Source organism: Cotesia glomerata, linkage group LG4 (genome assembly GCF_020080835.1).
Source record: "Cotesia glomerata isolate CgM1 linkage group LG4, MPM_Cglom_v2.3, whole genome shotgun sequence".
NCBI classification, from domain to species: domain Eukaryota; kingdom Metazoa; phylum Arthropoda; class Insecta; order Hymenoptera; family Braconidae; genus Cotesia; species Cotesia glomerata.
The window spans coordinates 6768906-6787110 of NC_058161.1; the positions used below are offsets into that span (position 1 = coordinate 6768906).

The window sequence follows — 18205 nt, forward strand, 5'->3', positions numbered from 1 at the left end:
AGACGAGAAGGAATGTCTGTTGGAATTTTTTTTTTCTCATGACCGCGGGGCTAGTCGTTTTGAAACGCGGGATGTTGTTCAAGTTGGAGCTTGGAAGCCGCGCGTTGCACATATATCCTAAGGAGCGAAGCTTCCTTTTTACGCGGCCAACATTTTTTTATTATCTTATTATTTATTAAATTATTATTATTTAAATTCGCGTTCTGTAATTGTTATTGTGTTAATAACTAGTTTTGCTAAATAACAATAATAATAATTATTATTATTAATACTCTTATTTTATTTTTGTGTTTAAATGATAAGTGCCAAAGTGTTTGAGTGAATCTTTGATTGTTGTTCTTATTTACATCTTAAAAAATATTATACGTAAGTATTTCTTATTTAAGCTAAGAAAGATTATCTACCTGTTCCTTTTTTTTATTTTTAGTTAAGAAATTATACTTTAAAAGATAAGGAAAAATTAAGTAACTTATTGTAGGGAAAAGTGAAAGTTTGAAACAAAAAAAATAAATTTTGCAAAGTCAAAGCCAAACATAACAAAAAAATATATTTAGTGCGCTTAAAATATTCGAGATTTATGAATGCTAAAAAAACGATAGAAGGACGCGCGAGGGACTGTAAGAAATACCGCAGGTACAAAACTACCTGAATGATTTTGGATGTTGGTCTTGGGCAGAAGACCGGTAGGCAGTTATTCATATTCGTTAAAATACAGACTAAAAGACGTTGCGTACAGACTATATACTTATATACTCTTCTTTTTTAAAATCTCCTAACACATTTATACTTTACAGGCTTGTACCCTACACCGTTGTCACTACTACAGCTACAAAGACCACTACTACACTACTTGAAACGACTCCATCCAACGACAAGGACCAATGTAAGAAAATTTACACCATCATACTCATCTTGTACCTGACGTTTTTGCACCTGCATTTTTTTAAAATTATCCCAAAATGTCACAATCTGTCACGTTAAAGGTAAACCTTTAAAAAAAAAAGTATACCGCTGTGTAAATCCATTAAGTGCTAAGACTTTCAAATAATACATGAAGCAGGTACACCCGCGTCCTTTACTTTCATTATTATTACTCCTCCTGTTGTTGTTATTATTATTCTTTTGTATATGATAATGGTGAATGTGTCATTACAGCTTAATCCTTTGATTAATTGTCCTCAAAAAGTTAATGCTCATTCAATTGAGTAATAAACATGAGTATTAAGCATGTGTAGAATCAGAATTAAATTTACTCAAGTATGTACTCCAGTACTGGTACACAATCTCATCCTGGTCTGGTTACTGGTTACTGGCGCTTGCCTCGAATCTCTTCTATATAAGGGTGAACATATATTGTATGTAGTACCTACATGCTCATTTCGACATAACAGCTGTGTTGAAACAACAATGGTTTTTGTCAAGCACCCCGTTGAGTTGATCGAATGAGCCCACTGAGTGACCCTATGCTTCTGAATCTTAGCTCCTCCTCGATATACACATCAGTAATACTATACTCTGTACTTAATATATTTATATATATAATGTATATATTTTTTCCTCTTTACAAATTCATGTAACATTGCCGTCATCTCGTGCAATGCCTTCTTTTCTCTAACAATGGTTGTAAAAAAAAAAAAAAAAAAAAAAAAAAAAAGAACAATAAAAGGCACGTAATCTCTGCCGTTAATTATTTATTACGCAGATGATGATGGTGATGATGCAGTGATCATTGAAATCACTATTCTAATGTAATGGGAGTTAAGCGGGCACGAGTTAAAAATAAAAAGGGGACAATTGTATGAGCGGCTTTTCATTCAAATTAAAGACATGGATCAGAGACGGAGTGAGTGACATCGTGAGAATACAGTGACATTTTTATGTCTGTATATGTAGGATACATTAACGGTGTTAGGGGATGACGATGATTCTTCTCGCTTCGCTCGTGCGGGCCAACTGAATCTCACTTATTCACTTTCTGAGTGAGCACATGAAAATTATTTTTGATCCAATGCACATTTCAGTTATACGGTTAATGCGGGATGACGAATCGACAGCCCAGATACCAAGAGGGTAAATGTTCAGGGGCTGTGTTACTCACTCTATTTAATCACACAAAAAAATATTGGTATTATAAATAAATATATAAATAGAAATATAATATATAATGTCGAGATGGGATTAGTACCGCACACATTTAAAAAAAAAACAGATGTATGTATAAATGTACATATACGTGCGCATTACAACCACATAAATGCGCAGACGGTACTTTCTGTATTAATTATTCATAGACATTGATTCAGTGCATATTAAACTTTGCTCGAAATATCCAAGTCTTTTGTAGTTGTAGAGACACATCCTCAAGCTTTCCAGTTTGTGGGTAATCTTTCAAAGCTCACCACCTTTAGGACTACTTTTTTTTCTATCTAGCGCCATCAACGACGACTCAATTACCGTCTTTGTGTCTACCCTTTATTTATTATTTTTGCCTTTTTTTTTTAACTGTAATTTTTTTTCTGTATCTTTCTCTTGAATAGATACTCGTTTATGCTAGAAAAAAGAGTTTAAAAACAATTATATAATATATTAATGTTATTTTTATTATTTTTGTTACAGACAATAAAGAAGATAAAAATGAAGCAACTGACGAAATTGATATTTATGATTCTTGTTTGTGGCGGTTACTCTATGCCTTCTAGTCACTCATCAGTGCAAACAATAAGCACCAGTGATTCAGAGACAATTAAAAATTTAAATAATATTAATAAAGGAGAAAAAGCTGCCCAAATAAATATTTGTAATCTTGAACAGAGACAGGTACCTATTTTTTGTACTTGTGACGCTGACAAAATCGGTAATGCCACAGAAGCTAACTGTGTTATACTGGACGTCTTGAAACCTGATGACATAATATGGAATTATTTTATGTCACAACCATTACTTGAAAAACTGTCATTTAAAGTCAGAATTGGTGGTATCATGTCGCATGTCCCAACCAAAGCCATTAGATCGCTGACTCAGTTAAAGCAGATTAATTTCAGACATGCTAACTTTGAAGAAATAACCGAGGGTGCATTTGCTAATGAGCCTAGTGTTATTGTTGTTGATATTGCTGAGTGTGGTATCAAGCAATTGAAATCACACGCATTTGTAAACATGACTAATATCGATTTTATCAACCTCGATGACAATCAAATTGTCGAGATCAATAGGTAAGAAAATTTTTTTCTTTATTCACCTACACTTGTTATACTTTTTACTATCTATAAAAAAAAAAAATGTTCATACACTTGAATAAACACTGAAAAAAAAAAAAAAATAATAACTAAAGGATAGAGATTGATGGTTGAATAAATTTGTTTTTTAGGGAGGTCTTTGTCAATCTTCCGGTGTTAAAGAAGCTCTTTATAAACCGTAACAATATTACATCTCTTCATGATCGGGCATTCAAGCATTTAACATCACTTCTAGAACTCGAACTGAGTAACAATAACATAGAAGTGATAACAACTGAACATTTTATTGGATTAAAGTCACTCGTGAGCCTGAGTTTGCGTTCGAATAAAATAGCTATGCTTGGAGAACATACATTTATTGAAATGCAAGAATTACAAAAACTGGAAATAGATAATAATCTTATCGAGTACATTCATCCTAAAGCATTCGAAAACATGCGTAATTTGCGTACATTAAATTTGAGTTCTAATAAACTTAAATATTTGGCAGCAGATATTTTTACCGGTGCACTATCGATTAATAATCTTGATTTACAGAACAATACACTCGTAAGAGTTACATTTGACAATATAAAACCGATTATAACAAACTTTTATGGAGTTTCCAGTTACTTGTCCCTCGATGGTAAGTTTTTCTGTTTAACTACATATATTATGTACTATTATTACTATTGATATCAATCTATCTTTGTCCATCTATGTTTATTCTCATTCACATATGTTTTTATTCATAACTAGCATATAGAATTATCATTGGTACACAAACCGGTCTCTAAAGACCAAAGTAGAGCCCTGTAAGACCCCATACGATGCATACTGTATGAAAGAACAATAACCCGTTGATTTTGCATTCGCCAAGGGGGATCGAATTCACTAACCCTTCATTTCTTTCCGCATTATTTTTTATTATCTCTTTCTCTTTTGCTCTTTAGCATTTCATTTTTTGTTTACTTACTCACTTGCAGGTATATAGTACATACTACATGTAAACAACATTTATGTACACACGCGTATGTCATGTCTATACTTTTATTTAATTCACGATTCATACACAGAAGTACACTCTCAACCTTGTACCCAACCACACCCAATTGAATCTTCTGCCTTTTGTATTTTGACAAACATTAATAAATGCATAAAATCAAAATATTTATGAGTTGCATGATACATTACATTACTTATAAATAAATTACATTACGAGTACAGTTCAACCAAATATCTCTTGGCCATTAAATCTTCATTAAAATTTTTCGACGGTTTCGTTTCGTTATTTTGTTTTTTCTATCATATTTTTCAGTTGATAATTCTGTCAATCTGCTTGTTGATTCTGTAGGATATAATTTGACAGAAAGTGAACTTGTTTTGCGAATAACGTGAGATAGGGTGAACTTTTCAGCAAGCTCCATCGCGTTGTAGGCGTGCCCCGTATATTAGGTTTTAATCATTTAGGGGATGAAATTTCAGGGTCGTAGGCGTGGTAGTCTACAGCCCTACCGGGAACACCCCTTCCTGTCTGCATAGCCTGGTCCTGTCTATCTTTTTGCAACCCCTGCAGCATCAGCTACTTCGAGGATAAGTCTGTACAGGGTACACCCGAAAGTAAAGTCCCAAGTTGATGCCAAAGGCATATCATTTTATCTTTCTCATTTAATAATTCAATGGACTTCGGTATGTGTCTCATCTCTACCGTTACACTCAAATTGTTTTTTATTTTTTTTTTTTCGTGTTATTGTGTATGCCTATAGTTGAGTATTATTCTCTTCTCCACGCCGTATAACTGGTCGTAAATATAAAAAAAAAAGTTTCTTCTTAAAATAGAAAAATAGATAAAAGATTTCACGCTGGATGATCTGAGTATCCAAAAGGAACCTGGAAAAGAAAAAAAAATAAAAAGAGACCACCTGGACACGTTTTTTCAGAGTACAATACTTGTCCAATGTTGCCATTTACCTGGAAAAGATTCAAGGAACGAAAAGATGAAGGTTTCTCTCGGGATTATATTTTATATTTTATTTTTTTTTTAGATTTTACTTTACTTTACCGTTTTCTCCCTTACTTCTATATACTGTACGTATTCCTTTAGCGTGGTGGTCGGCAAGCTTCGATGCGTCAACGCTCTGCCACTCGCCATATAAATTTCTAAGAGCCCGAGGGCAGTATTACATAGGCAGGGAGGCTTACGCAGGAAATACCTAGGCCGCAAGGGCGCAAAGCGTTACCTACATACATATATAATAAATAGGATTCGTTCAAGCAATTGCCAATTATATCAAACAACATTTTTTTGCGTTATATCCTCACTCAACCTTTCATAAATAAATATATTTTCTTGGAGTTACAGGTGTGAGATTAGTTAATAAATTACAACAAATTAATTATTCAATTAGCATTTGGTGACTTTGTTGAACCGGAATAAAAAGGAATAAAAGAGTAAATCAAAGAGCTCTTACGCTCGATTTACCATATTTTTTTTTTTTATATTTTATAGCTCTTACTAACTCATTTACATTTTATGTACTTTATACTTAGAACCGATTCTCTTGTCATTCGTAAATAAAAAATTTTATCTTCGATATATAATTTTGTTGATGGATTTTTTTATAAATATTTATTTAATAACCATTGATTAAATTTTAAGCTCTGACTCAATAGTATACTATTTTAATATAAGTTATAATTGAATAAAATTATTATTTCAAATATTCAAATTAAATTTTCATTTTATATCATTTTAATATTTAAAAGTTCTACTTAGCAAATTGTTTAACTTTACATTTTTTAGGAGATGATTCTCTGATATTTTTAGACAGTAATAGTTCAAAATATATATTATTTGAGTAATCTAAAAAAAATATTTTTTTTATATATACATATTATTAGATTATGGGTATAATATTTAAATAAATGAAGAAATTTATTTAAGCAAATATAATGCCTTTATTAAATTATGAGTCGAAAGAAATATCTTTACAAGGAGCGCTCTTATAACTCAACCGAAAAAGTGTAACGATCTTTCAGTCACACACACTTAATACTAACAATAATAATAATAAGACTTATAACTAATTTATTACTATATACTTAAGTCTATAAACATATAGAAAATATCTTATATCATATAAACATCTTTTATCATATAACATTCATTCCTTGAAATAATATTAGTTACTACGGTTTAATTTTAAACTTTAGCGTCTAAATAATGACGCATATTCCAACATATAATAGATATTGAGTTGATTTATGGATAAAAAAAAATTTTTTTTAATTTACTTTATTTTCGCATAAATGGAGGATTTTCTAAAATAGAGTTAGACAATTCGCTAATTAGAATATCGATTTTGATCTTTTTTTAATGAAATACACATTTTTAGAGTCTGGAGCTTTTAATTCTGATTATCGGGACATCAAAGCACGCTCATTTGCCAGAAATGATGAATCCCATTTATAAAATGAAGATAATAAAAGTACCTATTAATTTACCTTTCCCTATCAATTATTAACCACATAAATTCATTCATCATATAATAAATGATATTTATTACATATATTTCATTACAATGACTGATTTTCAATCATTCAAATTACCATTTAAAATTATCGGATTCCATTCCCTATCCATTAATTCAATAATTTATATTTTCAACTTTTTTCTTTTTAGTTTGCTTCTCGATATTTAAAATTAACACCCTTAGCATCCAGTGACGCTATGTTAATAATTAATTAGCTGATAATATTTATAGATCACTAGTGAGTGTTCTAAAAATATGTCACTAATACTCTGAAAATTATGTAAGCGTATAGTAGATATTAAGTACAATGACCTTTTATAACTATATATTTCCACTGAATCAACCCCTTTAATTATACACATACATTTATAGGTACTTTTTGTTATATTTTTCATGATATGTTGACTAATATATAAAAATTATTTTTTATAGATAATCAATTAACGTGTGACTGCAATTTGGCTTGGATTAAGGGCTTGAGAAATGAAACTACTAATCAAAAACTTAAAGATTCGCTTGATTTGTTGACGTGTTTCGAAGAGCAGAATGGAACCCTTCAAGCTAGCCAGACGATGGAAAATGATAATGCCCATGTAACGTCGGGAAAATCTAAGACTGGTGAGTGAGAAATTGTATTGTATTATTGTTGTTATATCAGACTTACATACTACTGTATATATGATACATACAGTAGTGATTAACGAGTAAATAATTCATGTACATACATTTTTAAGGGGAAATTTCTGACATCAATAAGTCGAAGGGAAAGCATCGTATACATGATGCTAACAACTACATGAAAGATAATGCTAATAATGATAATGAGCATTCGAGCTACTTGGATTCAACGTCTAAATTTAACCGGGAAAAGGTATACAATTACTTTTTTATGTAAACATAAATATATGCATAGAATCTTTAAAACAAGTGTCCCTCGGGAACTTATAGACTTCTAGACATATGATCTGTATAGGTATAGAAATATATATGTTAATGTTTGAAATATTTTAACTCCAGTTAGTAAATGGAAAAGTGGGCTACATGAAGAATCTCTTTGATGTGAAAGTAGAGGAACCGTGTCCTGAACAATCGAGGGATGATCCAATGGCATCTGAGCAACCCTCAAACCACCGGGAAAATGCAGCTGTCGCTTCCTCAGCTTCTACAACTTACGTACCAAACATAGCTACGATAGGTCAATATCTTTACTTTCTTTCGTTACTCATCATCGTAGTTGTCTAAAATGTGCTATTTCATCATCCTTGACGGATCATCAATCGTTTATCAATTTCCGCGCACATATAATACCAAAAATATTATATATAAAAAAAAAAAACAAAGTCTAATAAAAAAGATCTAGAAGCAAACTCATTAACGAAATTGTACGAGCAAATATTTTTTAACTTTTTTTACTGTTTTTTTGCTCAATTAAAAAAATTGATACATACTGCTCAGTAAAAAATTTTTCGTCAAATTTAACACAAAAGTTTGATTAATGACTTTGTTTACACAAAATTAGTGGTAGTTTAAGAGGCACACCTAGTGTGACAGCCTAAAAAAGGCGATTTTTGGGAATTAAAAAAAAAACTACTCTATTAATTATTATATTTATAATATTATAATATTTATACATATTTTAAGAATACACAGTAAAATTTTTGAAGAAAAAAATTAAATATTTTTCGAGTTACACACGATCTCCGACGGCACTAAAAAAAAAAGGTCCTTCACTGCTGCAGTGATTCCGACTTTCGCCGTGGATGAAACGAAAATAGTATATTACACACCTAGGGAAGTAAAGTAAGAAATGTCTCAGATCACATGTAATTGTTGTCCGAGGCGAAGCCGAGGTCAACAATTACATGTGATCTGAGGCTTTCTTATTTACTTCCCATGGAGTGTATACTATTTTTTTGTCCGACAAAGGCGGAAAGCGGCAACTTTGTTTAGCGCAGCGGGACGAAAGTTGCCACTTTCGGCCCGGAGGGCAAAAAAAAATTCTCGTTAAACTAGAAAATATTGTCCGTACAATGACCTACGGCCGAAAAAAAATATCAAAAATTGACAAAATGGCGGCGTTTTTGAAAAAAAAAGTTGAATTTTATTCAAAATTTAAGTCATAGTATGGAGAACTATATCGCGTGCCAAATGCCAAAAAGGCGTATTACAATAGTTAAATAGGGTTTCATGCCAAAAGGGCCTATAAAAAAAATTTTTTTTGCTATTCTTTTTAGAATCGCTCCAAACGTAAAGATCTGTAGAAAAAAAATTTTTGACGTATTAACGCCAAAAAGGGCGTATCTTAAGATAACGCCCTTTTGATTTTAGGAAATTTTTTTTTTCATTTTTAGGCTTAGAACATGTTTACAAAACGATTGGCATAAAAAAAAAATTATACGTCCTTTTGGTTTTGCAAAGCCAAAAGGGCGTATAAACCAATAATTTCCCGATTTTAGAAAATTGCACGCCTCATAGCGCGAAGCGCGTGAAGTTGTGCTTTATACTCGACTCGTCAAGATCAAGCAATTTTGTGATCTTTAAATGCCTCTATCGCAACCATATTACACTTATTCAATAATATAAATATATGTACACCGAAAAACACTTAAATTAAACCATCTTTTACTTTCTAAAATCATTTCATGTTGCTATTTTGAAAAAAAAAAACGTTTTGAAAAAAATTTTACGTGGACGTCCGGATGTCACCCCATTTTGGATGTACCAACGATTACTCCCGAACAAATTGATATTTCAAGACCGGACCTTTTTTATTAGTTTAAGAATTCGATGAACTGGGTCCGTATTTCATATCAGTGGCCTAGCTTATGTATTTTTTTTTAAATTGAATTTTTATTAAAATTCACGGATACAACCGTACAAAGCCAAACGAACTTTTCTTATTTGTCACGTGAAAACTATGGCGCCACTTGATCAAGCTAGATTTTTTTAAACTGCGTGCGTATATGACAAGAAAAAAGGGCGCCGATATTTAAAAAAAAAAATAAAAAATACTCTGTAGGAAATTACTTAATTATAATTTTTTTTTTTAATCAATTACACAATTAATTTTTTTCTTAAAAAATGATTGAGCGTTATGAGGCGTGCACTTTTGGATTCTCCAAACTTTTTTTAATTCTCTTAGCGGAAAGTTAAAAATTATACGCCCTTTTGGTTCTAGATCACTAAATTTTCAGTGTTCTAAAGCCAAAAGGGCGTATAACTTGAGACATACGCCTTTTTGGCTTTAGAAATTTTTTTTTTCATTTTTAGGCTTAAAACATGTTATCAAAACGATTGCTGTTTCAAGACAAACGCGTTTAAAGATAAAATGGGCCTATTTTAACTGCCAAGCGGCTACTCTTTAAATGGCTGCGACTCAAAAACTATTTGAGATATCGATTTAAAATTTTAGTATGTTATTTTTGAAGGTATATCCTATCAAAACTATTTTTTTTTAATTTTACACTAGGTGTGCCTCTTAACACAATCTGTGTGTAATGATAAAGTTATACAGTTCTGGATTAAAGTACAATTTAAGAAATGTTACGTGTTACTTAGATATCAAATGATAACAAAAACGACTGTTAGATCAACGCACCTAATATCTTAAGTAATCTACACAAAACTTTTCCACTTTATACAGTGACGAAAAATTTTTTAATGTTTGTAGAATAATATAAGGTATGTATGAAAATTTGACATTGTATATGTTTTAGTTATCCTGGTGTATTTATATTAATAATTTTCAATTGGCTTGTGCCATATTATTCGTTAAGCTCATTGATTATGTGAACTTAAATAGCAATAATAATAATATTAATAATTACTAAATGAAATCACTACTCACAAACTATGTTTCACTCTTCATAAACGCATATATATGTATGTATTGATATTATTTTATAATAATTTCACGATGATTAATAATAATTATTTATTAATTAATATTAATTGCAATAAAGTACAATGTCCACTACTAGGATTAATAAGATAATCCTAATTGATAATTTATCATGCGTAATAATTCGCTGTTTAGTGTATTTACTTATACATATAATATATAATGTTTTTATAACTCGATTGTAACAAAATAAATTATATAAACACTTAAAAAAAAAAAAAATAAAAAATAACATAACATATTTATTCGCAGCTTGATTCATTTTTTAAAAATAGATCGATAAGCATTAACTATCGAAGTTAAGAACTCAATGTCAATTGTTTTAGTGTAAATAATTGATAAATGTCTTGTCAAAGTAGCAAAATGTCGATATAAGTTTTCTTCGATAGTAGTAACTATTTTATTCGATATATATACGTAAATTGGACAGAAGTATCGGCTGTCGCGTGTCACATAAGGTTCTTAGGTCCACTTAAAGGAAAATAAAATCAGTTAATAATCAATATGACCTAGAATGTTGAGTTCATTATTTATATATGTATATATTTTAAAATCTTAGACTTTCCACGCTTATACGTATGAAGATATATCCGACCAACCGATTGATGGATTGTTATTTATAAAATTTAAATGTCACAAGGACATAAATTGATGTTCCGAGTGATCGAGATGCAAATATATTTATATGTATACATATATTATAAGAGAAGAAGAGTACATGATGAATAGATAAATAGTTATGCACACACGACATGCGACAAGCTCAGTGCATTAGCGAGGGACTACGAGCTTGATCATGCATCGGAAGTATCGGCATTAACTGAATCGCGTATATCCGCTCGGGTGATTTTCTGAGAGTTATTTGACAGACGTGTAGCTTTTTTCCATTGTTACAGTCTCTATAATTTAAAAAGTTCACATTCAATTAAAACTTTAATAACAAAAATTCCAATTACTATTTTTATTTTTTATTATTAAATTAAATGATAAAAAGTAACATTAAAATCGTGGTTTTCCTGTTGAAGTTCTACCATACGTAATTTTTATAATCTGCAATCTAAAAGTTTCAATTTCAACTATTATATCGGTGTTGACAATGTACGAGTGGTCAAAAAAACACCAGGTGTTGCGTCTTATCGCCATTGAAATCATCCTGATGGTGGTTATGGGATTATTCACAAGCTACGGACCCGAGGCGGTGCCACCAACTAGTAGATCATCGGTTAAGGGTAACGGAGTGTCCACCTCTACGCCCAACTCCAATATTTTACAAAAAGACACATCTGTCTATCTTTATGCTAGTAAGTTTTAACACAGTTTATTTTTTCTTTTTTCGTAGAAATAAATAAGATCATGATCATCATAAATAACTGTTAAATTGTACACAAAAGTTAATGTAACATGATATACCACGTTTCAACGTTTGAAACTGCACATATTTAAATACAGTGACAGTTGTGGTTCTTAAATAGAGATTGTCACATGAGATATGAAAACTAATGCTAATTTTCTCGTCCTGGGTTGAGGTCATGAACGACTTGTGAGTTGAGTTCTCTAGTCTTTTGCGAAACTTCAAGTACATTAAAAGTATTTTATAGTTTGATGCATTTTATTGAATTTCTTCACCAACTATTGTAATTCTTTTGTTATAAACTATTTTTCATTATTAAATTTAAAAAAAAAAAACAATATAAATATAAAAACAATGACGACAGGATGTGCTCTTGGAATTGCTCTTTGTTTTCTTCAAGGATTTTTAATGTGCGGTTTTTTAGCGACATTTGAATATGCACCCGAAGAAAATGCCGCCCGTAGTTTCTCGGGTTATTCGAGTGAAAATAATGTTCTGTTACCTCGCAATTATTCGAGTGAGTTATTCCATTATTTTTATTTATCTCCATTCTGTTCAATTGAGTCTCATATTTACTGAAAAAAAGTAATGCAGTTTTAAATATTTTTATACTATATAATAAAATGTACTTATAGTAAATAAAGTAAGTAAGGTAAAAGACCCCATTAGTGGCACTTTTTCTTTCAATGAAAAAATGTCCTACTTGGAATAAAAGTTGAAAATTTTTTTGATCTAAAGGTCTTAAAGATTAGAAATAATATATTCATTATTGAAATTAATAATTTAATTAATTGAATAAGTACCAAAATCAAAGAAAGTGTCAGCAATGGGATCTCCGCCACTAATGGGGTCTTTTACCTTAGTATAAAAAAATTTTTATAAATAATTTAATTTTTTTCATTATTTTTTAAGTGTACCAAGATGTTCACGTGATGATATGGGTTGGTTTTGGCTTCTTAATGACATTTCTCAAACGTTATGGACACAGTGCTGTAGGATTAACGTTTCTCGTTGGAGCGATACTTGTTCAAGTCGCTATACTTTTTGATGGAGTCGCTAACATCGGCAAGAATGGCAAAGTACCACTTTCTTTAACTGGGTAAAAAATATATATTTAAAAAAATACATATATAATAAATACTTGATTAATTTCAGAAATAGAATAAACGATAAATAAAGGCATATTTATAAAATCATTGTAGACTTCTAAATGCCGATGTTGCTGTTGCCGCTCCACTGATTTCAATGGGGGCAGTTCTAGGGAAAACTACTTACATGCAGCTAATTGTGATGGGAATTATCGAGTTGGCAATTTTTTCTGTCAACAAATATATTGGAGAACATATTTTTATGGTTATTTTTAATTATTTAATTTCTTTTAATATTTTACTGGAAGAAAATTAAAAACAATCTCTTCATATTCTATTTACGTTTTAATTAAGGCAATTGACGCTGGAGGAAGTATGTTTGTTCATGTATTTGGTGCGTACTTTGGTTTAGCTGTCAGCTTCGCTTTTGGCATTAAAGAAAAACCCAAGGAACATCATCTAGAGGGATCAAATTATCAATCTGACATATTCGCAATGATTGGTATAATAAATTATAAATAATTAAATTTACTTTAATTTAAAAGTGTAAAAGTGAAGAAGTTTTTTATTTTTTTTTTGATGCAGGTACAATTTTTCTGTGGCTCTTTTGGCCTTCCTTTAATAGCGCTTTATTGCAGGGCGATGATCAACAGCGAGCTATAATAAATACGTTGCTTGCAATAACAGCTAGCTGCGTAGTAGCATTTGCTACCTCAGCTTTAGTTTCGGATGAACATAAATTTAACATGGTTCATGTACAAAATTCGACACTGGCAGGCGGCGTTGCAATCGGAACAGCTGCGGGTAAAGTATCATATGATGTTAAGCTTGAAATGATTTATTTTAAATATTTTTTAAAAATAATAAACAGTTACAAATAATTTTATTTTTCAAGGAATGATGTGTGAACCCATTTTAGCATTAATTGTGGGTGGTTTTGCGGGAAGTCTAAGCGTTTTTGGATACAAATATCTCACTGTAATATAATTTTTTAAGAAAGCACATTAATAGTTGAACCTTTAAATTGTAATCTTTAAATAAATTTATAAATATTTGTGTTTTTACGACAGCCATTGATACAAAAAAAATTAAAAATCCACGATACATGTGGAGTCCATAATCTTCATGGTATGCCGGGAGTAGTTGCGGGAATATTTGGCGCTTTAATGGCTGCAATTGCTTCTGAAGATAAATACAGTGATTCACTTTATCAGGTAAAAATTTATTTATTTTTATTAAATGTTAAAATACAATCAATAATTTTACATTTTTTATTAAATTAACTACAGATGTTCCCGGCGAGAGCTCCAAGTGGAGGTGAGAGACTCATCGAATTAAAAGAATTAGGAATTGATGCTGGATTTGATAGGACAGCTGGTCATCAAGCTGCTTACCAGTTACTCGCATTAATCGTTACATTAGTAGCTGCTATTGTTTCTGGCGTAATTACTGGTAATGCAGCTATTTAATTTCTTCATCTATATGAATTACGTTCATTTAAAAATATTATTTTATTGACTTTTCAGGTGTTATTTTACGTATTGATATTTGTGGTACAGTACCCGAAGTCAATAAATTTAATGATGCATTTATTTGGGAACTCGAAGATGAAGCACAAGAAAATAATTCTAAAGTCGTAGAACAAGTTCCCATGAGCCATATATAAAATAATATAATCAATAATTAAATATAATTTCATTATATTCATATCTTCGCTAAAAATTAGTTTGAAGAATTTTTAAATAACTTTGATTAACAATGCTATTAACTTTATCTTTTATAAATATACAAATTAGTTAATTCAAGCCTAATCAATTTATATATATAAATTGTTTTTTTTTTTTCGATTTTTTTTTTTTTCATAAATTTTGTAAAAAAAATTATTTCATGAGAGCATGAACCACGGCCTTGGCGTTTAATGTTTTTAAATCGGTATAAGTTTGACCTGTGCCAACAAAAACAATGGGCTGGCCAGTGATGTAAGTCATAGAAATAGCTGCACCAACCTGTGACAATAAAAATAAATATTAGTTATAAAATTGTAAAAGTATTAAGGGGGGAAGTTCATGTAAAATTTTCAAAAAATCAATTTTTTTTTTCAATAATCTGAAAAATAGTATATTGAGCATGTACTGACGAGAGGAAAAAATAAAATCTCGAATATTGACAAAGTTATAGCTATTATAATAGAGCGGCTGGATTATCTCGAAACTGTATTTTTAAAAACCGCTCGTGTTGTAACTCAAAAAGTTATTGATCGATTTGTTTGAAATTTAGTGAGGCCTTTCTCTACATTACTATCGGAAGGATAAACCTAAAATTTCAGATATTTTGCGTTGATAAAAAACTTTTTTGAGGTCAAAAATGTCAAAAAAATAGCTCCAAATTCTAACTTTTTTTTCAAAGGATTATTTTATATTGAATTTTATACTTTTTTTTTTAATTTAAAAGGTTTATCCGTTCCATTAATATAATCTAAAAAAAAAAACTCTTTAATATTTTTGTTTCAAATCAATGGTTAATGAGTGATAAATAGAGCAATTTGGGACCTCGCATCGGAGACAGCAAACAAAAAATTATCCTGAGGCTTTTACATGCCTCTTTGAGGCTTTTACATGGACTTCCCCCCTTAAGTATTTAAATATTTAAAACAAACCTTATCATCAATAGTATCAAATTTGGTTAAAACGATTCCGTCAATAGTACGTGGATTTTCTGAGTTACTGTAATCCTCAAGTGCACGATTAAATTTAACTAATTGATCAACAGCTTCATTACCAACGAGCGCTTCACCGACAAATAACACTAGGTCTGGTTGATTAACCTTAATTAATTTAGCAAGTGCACGCATCAGTGGTTCATTATCTTGCATTCTACCAGCAGTATCAATCAACACAATGTCTATTCTACAATCTCTGGCATAACGAATAGCCTCAGATGCTATTCCAGCAGCGTCTTTACCGTATCCTTTTTCATATAATTCTACCATTGTAACGTTGCCATGTTTTTCTGGTGGATGTAAAGCATTCAAGTGACGCATATGCGTACGTAATTGTTCTACAGCTCCAGCTCTGTAATTTTATTATAAAAATATTTAATTATATTATAAAAATTTAATAATGTGAGATAATAAAATATTATTTACCGGAATGTATCACATGCAGCTATTAATACACGGAAGTTATTTTCAATTAACCAAAAACATATTTTAGCTAAATTTGTTGATTTTCCAACACCATTAACACCACAAAAAGACATAACATAAGGCAGTCCATTCTTTTTTGCTTCATAAGCATCACGGAGTATATCAACTCTACGTTTAGGTGACAATATTTGTACTAGTGAGTCAGTCAACGTATTCTTAACAGTGCTAGCGATACTTTCAAATGTTCCTAATACTTTTCCTTCTAGCTTAGCTCGTACAGAATTACAAAGACTCATTGAAATATCAGCAGCGACATTTTTCATAATTAAATGATCCTTCATTTTTTCCAAAACTGGATCTAAATTTTCATGCGTCAATGATTTATTACCGACTAAACCTTTCAACATTGAAAACATTCCTCCAGATGATTTACTAGCTTGTGATTTTTTTTTATTAGTTGTAGCCGAAATGTTATCATTTATTTCATCTTCAGAATCACTGGGAACTTCTAAATTAGGGATTGGACCTTCCATTTTACCAATGAGAGCGGTATTGGCTTGTACGTTAATCGGCGTATCAGTAATTTTATCTTTAGTACGCTCTAGATTTGGTAAATCTTTATTGGTACCACCTAATTCCCATACCCGTGGTTTCTTTCCAACTTTCTCTTCTTTCGGACTTTTTTGTTTCTCTGGTTTTTTCTTCTGGTTATTGAATCGTTGAGCTAATTTTAAACGATTCATCGCCAGTACATCATCATTCATATCATCTTCATTATTTACATTCGAATTTACATCGTTTTCTTTGAAAGAATCCTTAATTTTAACTGAAATAAAAATTTTCATTAGCAAAAAAAAATTATTATTGCAAATTAATTAAAAATTAAAATTCTCACCTGGAGCTTCATCAATTGGATTAGTTTTTTTCTTTTTAGCTGCAAAAATAAATTTATTATAATTCTAGATAATAATTACATGTCAAAAATAAATTATACACTAAATAAAATTTTACCTTGCTGTTGTTTTTTATTATTATCTTTATCATCTTTTCTCTCAATCATACTAGCAACAGTTTTCTTTGATTTAAAACTTTCTTCAAATGTACGCATTTGTTTGGGTATTGCCGCTTGTTGTTTACCCCATTTCTCAGCACTTGCTAATACGTGTTTATATTCATCATCAAACTTATAGTTCCAAAACCACAAGGATTTTATTAACAAGTCATTATATTTATCACGAAATTCCAAATGAATATCGTTCAAAAATTTATCAACGTATGACAGCTGTAATATTTTTTGATAAGCGACCACAAATACCAATTCAAATTCATTATCCAACTTGTATTGCAATCGTAGAGACTCATGTTCATATGAATTAACTCCGGTACGCTCCTACAATAGTAATTATAAATTATAATTAAGTTGTTGTTATTATGATTATGTAATTATTTTACAATATGACAAGACAATTTTTTATCAATTCTGACTTTGCATATATTAATTATTAAAATTTATAATTATTCTGATTATACATCTTTTATCAATAATTAATGGAATTAATTTTGTTACAAAAATTTAATTTGATTATTTAGATGTTATTGATTAAATAAAAATATTAAAAACATATTTACCTGCAATATGACACTTCTTATAAGTGCATTTACAGCTGGAGTAAATATATCAGGATAGCCGTATCGAGAGCACCACAGAACTAGCCCACTTTTAGTAAATATTGTAAAGAAATCCAACATTTTCAAATATATTTTTTATCACTTTTTAAATTATTTATTATGTTTTTTTCTGTTTATGTATATGTACACGTATATATGTATGCTTAAACGTCTAATAGTCGTAGCTAACCTACAGTTCACAATAAATCTATGTTGTGTATAAAACCATATGTTTTCTTTTGTACACGTCAGATTACCGGAAATAAAGTCATCATTACAAAGAAAATACTCTGAAGTATTTGTG

The 18205-nt window shown here is 30.3% G+C and overlaps 3 protein-coding genes across 9 annotated transcripts; 2 read left to right on the forward strand and 1 right to left on the reverse strand.

Annotated features, from left to right (window-relative positions):
- The first annotated feature begins 80 nt into the window (after window positions 1-80).
- LOC123263188 (connectin-like) lies at window positions 81-8094 on the forward strand. Of its 5 annotated transcripts, none has more exons than XM_044725748.1 (7): window positions 81-366; window positions 795-983; window positions 2617-3212; window positions 3368-3861; window positions 7181-7366; window positions 7483-7619; window positions 7760-8094. In XM_044725748.1, the coding sequence occupies exons 2-7, from the start codon at window positions 960-962 to the stop codon at window positions 7988-7990; spliced, it is 1668 nt and encodes a 555-aa protein (XP_044581683.1). In that variant the 5' UTR covers window positions 81-366; window positions 795-959; the 3' UTR covers window positions 7991-8094. The 5 variants fall into 5 exon arrangements, with proteins under 5 accessions (XP_044581683.1, XP_044581685.1, XP_044581684.1 ...); XM_044725749.1 differs by having other exon boundaries at window positions 82-366; window positions 795-883; XM_044725747.1 differs by lacking the exon at window positions 81-366 and adding an exon at window positions 522-683 and having other exon boundaries at window positions 795-883; window positions 7766-8094.
- A 3156-nt stretch (window positions 8095-11250) lies between these two features.
- Window positions 11251-15127, forward strand: LOC123263192 (ammonium transporter Rh type B). Of its 2 annotated transcripts, none has more exons than XM_044725760.1 (9): window positions 11251-11950; window positions 12913-13099; window positions 13203-13353; window positions 13443-13590; window positions 13674-13892; window positions 13984-14066; window positions 14159-14302; window positions 14378-14540; window positions 14615-15127. In XM_044725760.1, exons 1-9 carry the CDS (start codon window positions 11746-11748, stop codon window positions 14752-14754), a joined length of 1440 nt encoding a protein of 479 aa, XP_044581695.1. In that variant the 5' UTR covers window positions 11251-11745; the 3' UTR covers window positions 14755-15127. The 2 variants fall into 2 exon arrangements, with proteins under 2 accessions (XP_044581695.1, XP_044581696.1); XM_044725761.1 differs by lacking the exon at window positions 11251-11950 and adding an exon at window positions 12326-12517.
- Window positions 14581-18145, reverse strand: LOC123263187 (signal recognition particle receptor subunit alpha homolog). Of its 2 annotated transcripts, none has more exons than XM_044725745.1 (6): window positions 17863-18145; window positions 17250-17623; window positions 17129-17169; window positions 16234-17059; window positions 15745-16159; window positions 14581-15094 (listed from the first exon to the last, which is right to left on the reverse strand). In XM_044725745.1, the coding sequence occupies exons 1-6, from the start codon at window positions 17980-17982 to the stop codon at window positions 14969-14971; spliced, it is 1902 nt and encodes a 633-aa protein (XP_044581680.1). In that variant the 5' UTR covers window positions 17983-18145; the 3' UTR covers window positions 14581-14968. The 2 variants fall into 2 exon arrangements, with proteins under 2 accessions (XP_044581680.1, XP_044581679.1); XM_044725744.1 differs by having other exon boundaries at window positions 17129-17167; window positions 17245-17623.
- Window positions 18146-18205: the final 60 nt, after the last annotated feature.

Bases quoted from the DNA above. Each gene is read 5' to 3' on its own strand.
- LOC123263188 (XM_044725746.1), top strand. From the start codon at position 650: ATGATTTTGGATGTTGGTCTTGGGCAGAAGACCG. The intron at 3,862-7,180 runs GTAAGTTTTTCT...TATTTTTTATAG, and splicing joins CAGTTACTTGTCCCTCGATG to ATAATCAATTAACGTGTGAC. The intron at 7,620-7,759 runs GTATACAATTAC...GAAATATTTTAA, and splicing joins CTAAATTTAACCGGGAAAAG to CTCCAGTTAGTAAATGGAAA.
- LOC123263187 (XM_044725744.1), bottom strand. From the start codon at position 17,982: ATGTTGGATTTCTTTACAATATTTACTAAAAGTGGGCTAGTTCTGTGG. The intron at 17,168-17,244 runs GTAAAATTTTAT...TTATTTTTGCAG, and splicing joins TAATAAAAAACAACAGCAAG to CTAAAAAGAAAAAAACTAAT. The intron at 17,060-17,128 runs GTGAGAATTTTA...TTTTTATTTCAG, and splicing joins TCCAATTGATGAAGCTCCAG to TTAAAATTAAGGATTCTTTC.
- LOC123263192 (XM_044725760.1), top strand. From the start codon at position 11,746: ATGTACGAGTGGTCAAAAAAACACCAGGTGTTGCGTCTTATCGCCATT. The intron at 13,100-13,202 runs GTAAAAAATATA...AAATCATTGTAG, and splicing joins GTACCACTTTCTTTAACTGG to ACTTCTAAATGCCGATGTTG. The intron at 13,354-13,442 runs GTTATTTTTAAT...GTTTTAATTAAG, and splicing joins TTGGAGAACATATTTTTATG to GCAATTGACGCTGGAGGAAG.